The sequence below is a fragment of the Nicotiana tabacum genome, chromosome 6 (genome assembly GCF_000715075.1).
Source record: "Nicotiana tabacum cultivar K326 chromosome 6, ASM71507v2, whole genome shotgun sequence".
In the NCBI taxonomy this organism is placed as follows: Eukaryota; Viridiplantae; Streptophyta; class Magnoliopsida; order Solanales; family Solanaceae; genus Nicotiana; species Nicotiana tabacum.
Window position 1 is genome coordinate 176,098,720 of NC_134085.1, and position 13,830 is coordinate 176,112,549.

A 13,830-nucleotide genomic window follows, 5' to 3' on the forward strand; every position below is an offset into this window, starting at 1 on the left:
CTCAGAGCCTCGATGCAATATGAATTCCACTGAAGCGTGTTATCCTTCCTCAGCATATTAAAGAATTTATGGCATCTGTCGGATAACCGCGAGATAAACCTTGAAAGGGTGGCTATCCGGCCCGTCAATTTCTGCACCTATTTTTTGCTGGTTAGTATTTCTAGTATTCCTTCGATGGCTTTGATTCGGTCCGGGTTGACCTCGATGCCTCTCTGTGATACTAGGAAACTGAGGAATTTGCCTGAGGTCACGCCGAAGGCGTATTTTTCGGGATTCAGCTTCATTCCATACCGCCTTAATATGCTGAAGGCCTCAGTGATGTGGTCAATGTGATCCTCTTTCCTTTTGGATTTGACCAGCATATCGTTGATGTAAACCTTCATTGTCTTGCCAAGTTGGTCATTAAACATTTTGGTGACTAATCTTTAATATGTTGCCCCCGCATTCTTTAATCCGAACGGCATGACTCTGTAGCAGTATGTTCCCTAGTGGGTGATGAAAGTGGTTTTTTCCTAGTCTTCCTCCTCCATGAGGATTTGGTTGTAACCCGAATACACATCCAAAAAGCTTAGCAGTTCGTGCCGCGCTGTTGCATCGATGAGTTGGTCGATATAAGTCAGTGGAAAAGAATCTTTTGGGAAGGCCTTATTTAGGTCTATAAAATCAACGCACATCCGCCATTTCCCGTTTTTCTTCTTTACCATGACCACATTCGCGACCCATTGGGGATATTTCGATTCTCGGATAGAACCGTTGATGAGTAGCTTATCGACTTCAATGCTAACGGCCTCATTTATTGTGATATTAAATTTTCTCCTCATCTGTCGCACCTGCGGATATATTGGGTTGACGTTCAGCTTATGCGTAGCGATGTCTTTCGAAATGCCTGGCATATTTGAATGGGAGAAGGTCGGCATTGTTAGTTAGAAATTTATGGAATATACCTGGTTCTGAGAGATTGTGTCTTATATAGGCCTTTTTTGTGTTATCGTTGCTGTCTAGTTGGACGGGGTCAAGAACCTCGATGGTCGACTCGATGGACTCTACGATGTCAGGATCTTTGATAACGTCTATTTGTGCGTCGGGTTTGGTTCCCGACGTTGCTAATTGCTATGCTTCCGTGTTTGCTCCCTTTAGTTGTTGGGTGTGTCCGCAATCTTGGGCGATGCGATAACATTCTTGCGCGGTGCACATTTTTCACCTCGTATGCTGAATATTCCCTATAGAGTAGGGAACTTGATTACCTGGTATAGACTTGATGGGATAGCTCGCATGACGTGTATCCATGGTCGCCCTATGATAGTGTTGTAGGTTGTATCTTGGTCCATGATGTGAAATGTTATTTCCAGGGTGACTCCCCCGGCTAGGACGGGTAGCATTATTTCTCCTGAAGTTCGTTCGACTGCATTATTAAAACCTATTAGTGTTATGCAACGCGATATTATTTTACCTATGAGCCCCATCTGTACGAGGACTCGGGGATGGATAATACATGCACCGCTTCCGTATTCTACCATTATTCTTTTCACATAAGTATCTACAATACATAAAGTAATAACTAAAGCATCATAGTGAGGGAAAGACAAACCGTCGGTATCTAACTTATCGAAGACGTTACTATCTTTGAGGTTGTCATACTATTCGTGAGTGATCTACCATTTGAGTTCATGTGTGTTGGTGAATTTCACATGGTTGATTATTGTCCCATCACCTCCACCGATGATCATTTGTATGGTGCGAGCAAAGGCAGTTTTGAAGGTCCCTGGGGTTGCTCGCGTCTACGGGAAAAATTGTCTCGACCTCGGTCGCTCATCAGCTCTCTCAGGTGTCTCTAATTTAGCATCCTCACCACCTCCTGCCGCAGACCTATGAAGTCCTCAATTTTATGACCTCGTTCCTGGTGAAATTCGCAGAGGGCATTTGATTTCAGATTACCTGGATCAGACTTCATCTTCTGTGGCCATTGTACCTTCATGCCGAGCTTCTTTAGCACGTACACTATTTCTAAAGGAGAAACACAAAAATTATGAGCAGATAAAAGTGGAGGCATACCTCTTTCATTTCGCGGTGCCGTGGTATTCGAGAAGGGCCATCCATGTGCCGCGAGGGGTGTGCGATGGTTCCTTTGATGTAGGGCTGATGTCTCTCTCGAACGAGATGGGGACCCAGTTGGTCCCTTCGAACTTCATTGCGTCGATCTTTCCTTTCCTCTGCTTGAATTGATGTTAATCGCTGGATCGAGCCATTAATATCATCTTTGTTGGCTCTCTCCTCGGCGCAATAGGTGTTGTGAATTTCTTCCCAAGTGGTGGGAGGATACTTCATGAGTCTGCTTACTAGCTTTTTGGTTTCTCTTGACCCTTTTCTGCTTAATTCATTCTGAAAGGCGGCTACCGCTATCCCTCCCGATACATTCGATAGGTTCATTCTCGCCCTATTAAACTGGTCCAGGAAATCCCTGAGTCCCTTGCTAGGTGTCTACCTGACGGTGAATATGTCATTTACCTTGGCTTCCGCCTTTTTGTCCCCTGCATTGGTGGTGACAAACATGTTTGCCACTTTTTCGAACATTGCTATTGACTGTGCCGGTAGCTGCGAGTACTAAGTTAGGGCTCCCCCTATCAGGGTTTCACTAAACTTTTTCAGTAGCACCGACGGTACTTGCTCTCTCGAAAGATCGTTGCCTTTTACCGTTGTGACGTAATGAACGTTATGATCTTCTAAGTTTGTAGTACCATCGTATATCATTAGGTACGGTGGAATTTGGAAGGTTTTAGGAAGGCAGGGGGCTGCTTTCTCATTGTATGGTTGTTCGATGAATCGGCCAACATCTTGTTTTGGTAACAACTTTGGGGCGCCTAGTATCTTATCAACACTTTCTTGATGCTCCTTCATCAGGTCACGGAGCGCCTTATTTTCATTTTCCATTTCCTTTACTTTCTTTAGAATGGTTGTGAGTACATCACTACCTACATCAACAATAGTATGAGTGTTACCAGTTCGGGAGGCATCTTGCTCGTCGGTGTCTATCGTGATTTCTACGTGCGCAACGTCCCTGTTTTCCCTTTGGGTGGGTTTGTCAAGTATGTTATTCAGAGTGCTTGTTAGCCATTCTTCCAGTAATCTTTCCACCACTGGTGGTGCCACTTTTGTCAATGATGTGGAGGCTTCTTTTTCACGCAAAGCAGTAATGCTTTCACGGGGGCGAGGTGAAGCATTTTGCCTAAGCGTAGTGCTTGGTGTCACATTTTCATTTTCCTCCTTGTCATCTTCGTTGATAGTGTTCAAAATGTTGGTGGTGACATTTGCTATCACTTTCAATCTTGCATTTTCTTTCCCTGCAATTGTTAGTTTATGCAAAGCTAGGAAAAGATGGCTATATATCCCTTTCTATGATCTAGATGAAACTATGAATTCAACTAAAGAAATCCCCACAGACGGTGCCAAATTGTTTGACAAAAAGATGCCAAAACCTTTATGGTTAAAACAACTAATGATAAAGATAAGGTCAATCTTAGTTAAACACAATAAAACCTACATCAAGCGATGAAGAGAGTAATCAAGATGAATGATGTAACAAATATGTTGGAATCAAATGAATGCTCATAAATGTGAAGACTTAAATGCACAATCAAGCTTGAAAGATGTAATCGGCATTAAAGGGGGGATAAATATGAGATGATTGGGGAATCTTTTTATCTTCTCAGATGAACAAGAATGCTTTTGTATTCACTCTCAGAGGATTCTTTTACAAAGTGTTCTTTTGTCTTTTTTCTCGTGTCTCCCTTTTCTTTACTCACCCTTCCTATTTATAAGGGATAATCTCCCAAAAAACCCTAAAAAATACAACCTAGAGAATATTCGAAAGGCATATTCTTAATGTCTCCTACTAAATTTATGTTGTCGTAGATGTCATACATCGACTGACCGTCCTTAATCGTTGCCTTTTACCACGACGACCATTAAACAGTACATCATGATAACCTCGTTCGTCTTCCTACTCGGTAATGGCCGTGGTTGCCAAATTTGGACCCATACAGTAATATTATTTTTGAGATGGATGTATGGGCATACTAGGTTGGATAGAATTAGGAATGAAGTTATTCAGGACAAGGTGGGAGTGGCACCTGTGGAGGCAAAGATGCGTGAGGCAAGGTTGAAATGGTTTAGGCATGTTAAGAGGAGAAGCACAGATGCCACTGTCAGGAGATGTGAGATGTTGGTCCTGTGAAGTGAGAGGAGGGGTAGAGGCAGGCCAAAGAAGTCTTTGGGAGAGGTGATCAGGTGGGACATGGTGAAACTTGAGCTAACCGAGGACATGATCCTAGATAGAAGAGTGTGGATGTTGAATATTAGGGTAGAAAGTTAGTAGGTAGCCGTGCGTTTTCCTTTGTCTTCTCTAGCTCGATAGTATTAGCGCTAGTACGGTACCTTTTTTCCTTAGTTTGCTATATTCGTATGTCTCGTTTTATTGTTACTTGCCATCGGTAATTCCGTAGTTTACTGGTAGTACTTCGTTCATATTCTCGTTTGCTGCCTTGGAATTAGTTTTCTCAATATGTTATCTTGCTACTACTTGTTTTCGGCACCCCCTTCATATCCTTTGTTCCTATCTTCAATTTAGTTTCCTAATTATTTGTCTTGCTATTACTTGCTATCAGGGCTTCCCTCACCTTCTTTAGCCGAGTGTATCTTTTTTTTTTATAGAATTTCCCAGGCTGGATGGGGAGTTGTATTTTAATAAAGCAAGGAATACAAGAGGGGGATATATCCTTAACCTCCAAAATACAACACAAGGATAAAATGTTATCCTTAAGAAAACTGGGAAGGAGGATTTTGGGCATCTCTTACCCAGTCCAAAATAAAGATCCTAACTAACAAAAAAATCCTTATCATACTTAGTTTTGATGCTAGGCATTCGGTATTTCTCTAATTGATATGGTCCTTTGACATTTTTTGGAAGCTGTTGGAAGGAGAAGTAATAGGATTCCTCTATTGATGTAGCAGCATGTTTAGCAAGGGAATCCGCAACTTGATTGGCCTCCCTATAGCAATGTATAATATTAATATTAGCCTGCTCCAACATCTGAGAAGTGTATTCTATAATGTTGTTCATCTTGTAATTATAAGATCTCTTATTCTTCAGCGTATTAGTCACAATCATGGAGTCTAATTCTAGAGTAAAATATGTGTAACCATGTTCAATACACTAATTTACTCTAAACCAAGGTGCCTGAGCTTCTACATAATTGTTGCTACTGCACTGAGTAGGGATAGAGAAAGCCATAACTATGTCGCCATTATCATTCCTTAGAATCCCTCCCATTCTAGCCATGTTATTTGTCTTTAGGAAGTTGCCATCAGTATTTAGCTTGAAAGTGCCTACTCCAGGCTATGGTGATTCTTGGGATAGGATGTAGCTTCATTTGGTTGTCACAGAGATTATTCTAGAGAAGAGAGAGTTTGCAGTTCGGAAAGGCTTTAGATATAGGTGCTCCAACTATCCAGCAAACTTGTTGGCCCATTTTGAATAAGTTGAATTTCTTTTGGTTGCCATATTTACATGAGCGTCTTTCTTTCCAAATAGTCCAACAGATGATACTTGGAGTGATTTGTAGTACAAGTTTATGTACATCATTCAAGGCCTTAACCTGCCACCAGTTATTAATGGTAAATCTAACTGACCTTTGATGATGCGTTATGCCTAAAGGGAAACCTATTAGTTTCCAAATATAACTAGCTGCCTCTTCCTCCATGAAAACATGTTGAATATTTTCACTTTAGGGAGATGAGAAGCAGTTACATCTAGAAACCATTGGTTTCCCAAAGTTGACAATAACATCATCAAAACGTAGTTTTCTGTTCCACAGTCTCCAAGTAAGAAAAGAAATTTTAAAAGGAATAGAGAAATGCCATACCTTGCTTAAGATTAGTTCTTTAGGTTTGCTAGTTCTGATCGTTTCAAGAGTCGTTTTGTTGGAGTAGTTTCTATCCTCTGACAAGTCCCAAAAATTTTTGCCTGGAATTGTCCTCTTCCTAATGTGAATTTCAATAATATACTGCACCAAAGATTCTGGTAGAATACTTTTAAGTTTGTGAATATTCCACTCCCTATTTTGTATGAAATCCTTGACTAGAATCTTGGGGTTTTTGTTAGTAACGGGGACTAGGGCTGCTAGAGGACCTTTATGAGTCCAATTATCCCACCAAAAGCTACAATCACCTGAATTAACATGCCATACCATGTGATTTTCAGCATTCTTTCTAACTTGGGTCATACGTTTCCATGAATGTGAGTTCCCAGAAGCCCATTGTTTAGTAGTAGGGTGAGCTCTAATGCAATACTTGTGTTTGATGAAGTTGGCCCATAGAGAAGGAATAGCTCTAAATCTCCACCATCTTTTGGTGGCTAATACTTCACTGATATCTTCCATTCTTATTATGCCTATGCCTCCTTCATTTGGAGGAAAACAAAGATTTTTCCAGGACATCCAGTGGTACTTTCTTTGATCCCCACTATACCCTAGAAAATATTGGTAAAATATTTTTCTATTAGATGAAAGGTATCTTTAGGAGGGAACATGGAGAGTGAGTGTATATCAGTAGAGATTGTAGAACATTCTTGATTAACACCATTCTGCCTCCAGGAGAAAGAATGTTACCCTGCCAACCATTGAGTCTTTTAATTACTTTGTGAACTATATTATCAAAGTAAGCAATTTTCTTTCTACCAGCATATAGAGGGCATCCAAGGTAAGTAATAGGAAAATCCTTGTCAAGAAAGCCTATGCATTGTCTCATTCTATTGATCCTGGAGGCACGTGTTTTAGGGGCCGTTAGGAAGAAGCTCTTATCCCTATTAACAAGCTGACTAGAGCTCTCCTCATAATCCCTTATCACCTTCATAATTATGTTAATAGAAATTCTACTTCCACTGCTAAAGATAACAACATCATCAGCATAAGCTAGATAATTAATAGTAGGACCTCTAGAAGGCATAGAGAAAGGAATGAAGTTGTTGTTCCGATTGAGATTATTTAGGGATCTAGATAAAACTTCAGCGGTAAGAATAAAAAGAGAAGAGGAAAGAGGATCCCTTGCTTTAAGCCTTGAGAAGAAGTGAAAAATCCATTTCTAGAGCCATTAATAATTATAGAGTACTAAACCCCAGAGATAAGGTTCTGGACTAACTCTATCTATAATTCAGAGAAGTCATATCTCCTAAGAACTGATGTGACAAATAACCAAGACATTTTGTCGTACGCTTTGGCCATATCTAGCTTAATAACAATGTTACCTCCCCGATTATTTTGGGAAATACTTTGAATGATTTTCTGAGTAAGAAGAACATTCTCTGTGACCAACCTATCCTTCACAAAACCAGTTTGATTGTCGGAGATAAGCTTAGTCAGAAGGGGTTTAAGTCTAAGAGATAGGACTTTGGAGATTATCTTGTTGGTGAAGTTAGAGAGGCTAATGGGTCTAAATTCAGAGAAAGTGGTGGGCGCATCAACTTTAGGAATCAAAGCAAGATAGGTGTGAGAATAGAACTTGGTGAGCTTCTTTCCAAGAAAAAATTCCCTAACAAAGGCAATGATATCATACTTGATAATATCTCAGCAATGTTGAAAGAAAGCACTATGTAACCATCTGGGCCAGTAGTGCTATCAGTACTTAAGTTAAAGACTGCTTCTTTGATCTCTTCTTTACTAGGAATTGCAGTCAGATTGATGTTTTCTTCTTCAGAGATACAATTAAGGATGAAGTTAAGGATAACAGGGTTGAGAGTAGGCTTCGGAAGATTGAAGAGAGACTCAAAATGATGCATGGCAGCCTTGGCAATGTTCTTCTCTTTCTTAATTCATTTCCCTCTATGGTTCTTAATCATGTTCAACTGTTGTTTCCTTCTCCTTTTCCTGGTATTGCTATCTCCCTCGTAAAACCATCTAGTCTGAGTTTTCTGTTTAAGGAAAGACTCTTGCATACTCAACCATTTAATATATTCAGCATGTGCTTTATTCGATTCTTCCATGTTGTTATCAAAGATGGTAGCAACATCCATATCCTTAAATATTTGGACTTTTTTCGCCCATTTTATAATCAGATCATTGATGTCCCCAATCTCTTCTCTAGACCACTGGCTCAATCTCCTGCTAAGAAACTTCAATTTAAATTGTAAGATCCACATGTGATTGCCGATTATATTGGACTCCCAGACTTCTTTAACAATGTCTAGGAATCCCTCTTAATTAACCCATAAATTAAGAAACTTGAAGTAACTGATGTAGCTTTGGTTAGTGTTAAAGCACTTCATGAGTAACGGCCTATGATCAAAGCCAGTTCTAGCCAATTGTCTCACAGTAGTGCTCTTTGACCTCTGATCCCACGTGTCATTAATAAAAATCCTATCAAGTATTTTCCAAATTCTCTTGCTAGGCCTTCTATTATTGCACCATGTAAACTTAGAACCAGAAAAACCAATATCAATCACCCCACAATTGTCCATGCAATTAATAAAATTCAAGCATCTATGAACCATATAAGGCCTTCTTCCTAGCTTTTTATCTGGATTGGTAATGACATTGAAGTCTCCTCCAATATACAAAGGACCATCAATGCTAAGATTGTCTTGTTCAAGGCTGTTCCAAAGGTCTTTTCTTTCAGTTGAAGTGCATTTTGCATAAACTGCTGAAATATAAGAACCGTGGTTGTTAACACCATCTTCAAACTTTATGGTAATATGTTGCTCATCCTCAGCTATAAATATAGAGTCACAGTTGATGTTCCAGAAGTACCAAATTTGGCCATTGTAGTTGGAGATACAATGTTGAAATCCAAGAAACTTCCTGTAACCACCAAGCTTTGCATTATTCACAAAAGACTCAAAGATGACCACAAAATGTGTCTTATTTATGTTGATCAAGTGTTTAAGTCTATGAATGGCTTTCTTTGATCTCACCCCTCTAATGTTTCAAAAAATTGTACTGATCATTAAAATTAGTTGGGGATAGATCCTCTTGTTGTTTCATTTTATGTAAAGGAGCAACTTTGTTCATGTGTCTTCTTTCATTTTTCCTAGTTTGGATTCTTTCTCCTTCCTCGGTGGTACCTGTTTGATATTTGTTGTTCATCTTGTCTTGAAGACTTTTGTTAGTCTCCTGAGTATTTGATTTTGTTTCCTTGCGGCATTTAGAAGTTATCTGTCTAAGAAAATCACTAGTAACCTCATTCTAAGTCGGATGGATAAATTTGGGAATATTAAGTTCAACAAACAAATTCAGTCCGGTTTGATTAAAAATATATGATAGTAAAGTGGATGAACTAGAGCTATCACTGACCATATTAGCAGTTGATATTCTTGATCAACCATTGTGTTGTTGTCAATATCCCCAGGCTTACCCTTATCATGCCTTCTATCTTCTTTAGAAATGTTTGGAGCTTCTACAATATCTGCAGTAGGTTTATTATCCATAATAATTGTTTGTACCTGTTGTTGGTGACTCTGTTTCCGTTGATCACTCTGACTTTGAATACTCTCTTTGATCTCTGATAGGGACTGTTCACTTTGAATATAATTGGTGGCTTTTGCTATCCTTTTTTTACTATTTTCTTGCACTTGAACTTTTTTGAATATTACTTTGCTTTTTTTGGCATTTTCTTGACTTTTTTCTTTTTTTTTCTTCCTCTTGCTTAGTCTCTCTGTAACTGTAGGTCTTGCTGAAGATATAGTCACATTATTAATGTTAGCTTGTGCTATCTCAGCTCTTTATTGGTTCTCATGACCCTGCTTCTTATTAGCTTCAACTTTACCATTTGTACTCCCATTTACCATATAGCTGGCTGCCTCAATTTTTTCCTCAATAACTTTTTTTTATGATTCAGCAACTTCTTTGTTGGTAGGCACCTCTCGTTTCTTATCATTAATATTAGCTTTCTATTTTGCCACACCTTTATCAACTTTTGTAGCATTCTGCTTTGCCATATTCTTCTTTTGGCCTCCATTGCCTGCACTATTCTCTTTCTGATTTTTACTACTTCCTTCTTCTGTTTGCAATGGAATCATATTTTCAGCATTTGTTTCCCCTTCATTGACTTCTATAGTTCTTATTTTCTCAAGAACTCTACAATTCATCATATTGTGCCCAATTTTCCTGCAATGCTTGCAATACTTAGGAATGTTTTCGTATTCAATTTTTTGTGTATACCCTTTTAGAGGTGAATTCTCATCCTCGGAGCCCACCCATACACTACTAGGTATGGGTTTCGTTAAGTCTATTTCGACCCTTACCTTAGCCATACTTGGCCTTGTTTTACCATAAGTGGCAGCATCTAAGGCCAACGGAGTGCCAACATTACTGGCAATTTGTTTAACATAATGCCATGTATGCATATTGAATGGTATACCTGGAAAAAGTACCCATACCGGGACAATTGGGATGTCTTCATCCAGCTTAAAATCCGGCGACCATTTTTGTAGCCATATTTGTAATCCTTTAATTTCAATCACTCTCCTGTGCCATACAGATTTGAAGTCATCTTCATTGGTGAAATCTATGAAAATATTGTAGTTGTCATAGACTCCAATCTTGGCATCACCTTTAATTGGAAAAAGCTCTCTGAAATTGGACCTTATCCTTTCGATTTGAGGACGAGGCTTTAGAAACCTACCAACAATAGTTAATTTGCATTCTTCAGTCATGATTTCGTAATAGTCTTTAGCTTTGAAAATCATTGCCGACATCCCATTGTGAGCGGTTTGTCAAGTAATCACTGATTCTCGAGGGTGTCGAATGGTGGTCGTTAGAGTAGCTGTTGCGTTAGTTACAGTGGTGGCACAAGTTAATTTTCCAGCAATTGCTTCAGTAGTTGGAGTCGTCGTGGAGGTTCATTTTGGCTGTCAATACATGCCCTTTGGACACCGTCCGATGGTTCCATGAGGTGGAGCGTAGGGTTGACTCGTCAAATATGTTACCGTTAAGGGCCAACATTAGTAATTGTACGGAGAGAAAAATAATCAGTTGATTGTGAGAAATTATTGAAGCAACATAAATATATTTTAGAATCAATATTGAAGACTCTGAAATCTCTAATAGGACCAAAGTATCAAGGAAGTATCTTCATCAAGTCATAGAGGAGAAACTAGGGAACAATCTCTCTACCCTTCCAGGGTAGGGGTAAGACTGCGTATATCCTACCCTCCCCAGACCCTATTTGTGGGACTATACTGGGTGGTTGTTGTTGTTGTTGTTGTTGTAATCCAAATTAGCCGTTTTGTACATTTGGCGGCTTGCGTGAATGGCCGTTTTATAAAACAACCATTTTGAGTTGCAGCCTTTACATGAAGAGTTGCAACTCTTCGGTATTACCCAACTTTTTGGCTATAAATATATGATCTTTCCCATAAATTTTTCTTACAAAAATTGTGATATCTCTTTCTTGCTTCTGCATTGTTTTTAACAGAAAGAAAGCAATAAGTGTGATTTGCTACCGATCTTTGAGTTCGTTGGTCAGTGGGGTTTGAAGTACCGCTACACCAGTGAAGATAATCCATTCTATCCTGGAAGAAAATAATCCTAAACCTCGAGTACTAGAAAGGGATTAAGTTTCTTAAGGAAACATTGTGAATTAAGTAGGCTCGGATTAATTTCCGTTTTTCTACATTTCTAATTTTACTTTGTTTCTATTTTCAAATACAAATTACTAACAGAATCTCCTTTTCTTTTTAGTAAAAGTATTTTGAGGTGAATGAAACGTAAAATGGTATGAACCGTCGGCTAATTAGCATATTTTCCCCTATTTAATTTGTTGGAAGTCAACCGTGAAATTCTTTTTGAGAGAATGAGGTAATAGAAACAACTGAACTAGCAACTCAAGAATGTTGATGGATTAAACGCGTGTAATATAAAATCATATTATTCTCCCAAGAACATAAAAAATGTTCAAAATTTCGGTTTTGATTAAATATTTTAGTTAAGACTTTTATTGTGAATAATATGAGGAATCAATTGTGATTTAATTTCGATATGACAAAAAGATTAAAAAAAGCTGTTGAGATTTCAAACTTAATAATAGCTGAATAAATATTAATGACTATGCTTTATTTTTTTGATATCCGTTTTGAGGTCTCGATTGACCCATAAACTCGTTATAAGGAAACCACTCCCCTACCGACCATGCTTTATTACGAAGATGTAAAGGGTAGTTTTGCAAAGATCTAATTAATCAACACAGGCAACTACTTTATATTTTCTTTGCTGCTGATTATATTTCGTATTAAGCATCTCACTAATATCGGTTTTATGGAAACATGCGCTGTTAACGTGCAGAGATCCTCGAAATTTTCTAATTTCGTTTTTTTTTTTTTTTTTGCAGACATAAAAATTATCATGTACTATAATATTTTTATTTAATAAAAAAGAGCAGACAGATCTTTTAGGAGCTCTAAAGGTCACAATCAAGAGCAAACAAGAATCAAGAATACGAGGTTTAAATTATCATTAACGAGGTAAATTATTTAACTATAATCAAGTTGTCATATTTTTTCTATGATAATCAAATTTTTAATTAACCATAAACTGGCGATCCGCTCAGGATGCTTTTGTTTTCCTGAAACAAACATTATCTTCAACTAATAATCTTTAAATAAAAAATACGCACTACATTATTTTAGGGACCACTTCAATAACTAATTAATCAATTATTACCCACTATTTCATCTTTAAAATCCGTACTTTGGACTTTTGGGATCTCGATGTTAATCAGTACTATTACTACTACTACTGCATGCTAGTATTTTACTTGTCAAGAACAATATTGGACTAAGAGACTACTTCTTATTCATTTTATGAAATAAAACTAATAAGAAGGAAAAGAAATAGCATTCAATGGCGAACCAATAATCAAAATGAAAGATTGTGGAAATTAAAACATTTTATGAATATTTTAAACAGATTATAAGGAAAACTTTCAAGCGAAAAAAATTGAGAAAAATAAGCAATGAACATATTTTAAAATTGATCGTGTCTTTCATGAATTGAGCACTTGTAAATAATTTCTTATGAATATATTCGAAGAGGTAAAATCGACGACTTTGTTCTTGTAATCTAATTCTCTCGGAAATTTCTCAGAAAAACGTAAAGAGAGGTAAAAGAAAGGAGGCAACAGACAACAGTGCGTGATTTCCTGGATTATTATCGCGTATTTTAGTCATTGGAACTAGATATTCTCTAAATCCAATGATAACTTTAGCTTATTGAAGAGAAAATGACACTAAGGCTCGTTGTATTTTATTAAAAGTTAAAGCTATGTTATGAAAAAATGGGTAGGAGTGAAATACTGTCATATATATTTTTTAGATTTTCGAGGATATGACACTTGATAGGAAGGTGTGGAGGTAGAACATTAACCAGCGGTTAATGTTGTGTTCACACTATTCTTCTATTTTTCATAGTGTCGGGCCTTCTTTACTGGTTATTGTTATTGTGTTTCATCTATTTTCTGGTTCTTATGATACTGTTATTATTTCTATCTGTTGATGGTACTACTATATTGTCTCTTTTCCTCTTTTGCATTTTCTTGAGCCGAGGATCTATCTGAAACAGCTTCTCTACTCCATTGGGATAGGAATAAGGCATACGTATATACTATCCTTCCCAGATATTGTACATGTGAAATATTACTGGGTTGTTATTTTTGATACTTCAAAATAGAAAAAAATATCATAGTCCTATAAAATTTCACCAAAAAGTATAATTTGTTTCTCTTTTTTACCTAATAATGTCATCCTTCTAAATCTATGATTCCATTTAGGCGAGTGATTTCAGAATTCCC

The 13,830-nt window shown here is 37.7% G+C and overlaps 2 protein-coding genes across 2 annotated transcripts; both read right to left on the minus strand.

Annotated features, from left to right (window-relative positions):
- Window positions 1-6,552: 6,552 nt before the first annotated feature.
- On the minus strand, window positions 6,553-7,828 carry LOC142182203 (uncharacterized). The gene is made up of 3 exons (XM_075256251.1): window positions 7,606-7,828; window positions 7,366-7,513; window positions 6,553-7,108 (listed from the first exon to the last, which is right to left on the minus strand). Exons 1-3 carry the CDS (start codon window positions 7,826-7,828, stop codon window positions 6,553-6,555), a joined length of 927 nt encoding a protein of 308 aa, XP_075112352.1.
- Window positions 7,829-7,861: 33 nt separating this feature from the next.
- Window positions 7,862-10,699, minus strand: LOC107789954 (uncharacterized). Its single transcript, XM_075256252.1, has 4 exons — window positions 9,949-10,699; window positions 9,339-9,717; window positions 8,271-8,846; window positions 7,862-8,150 (listed from the first exon to the last, which is right to left on the minus strand). Exons 1-4 carry the CDS (start codon window positions 10,697-10,699, stop codon window positions 7,862-7,864), a joined length of 1,995 nt encoding a protein of 664 aa, XP_075112353.1.
- Between the last annotated feature and the right edge of the window lie 3,131 nt (window positions 10,700-13,830).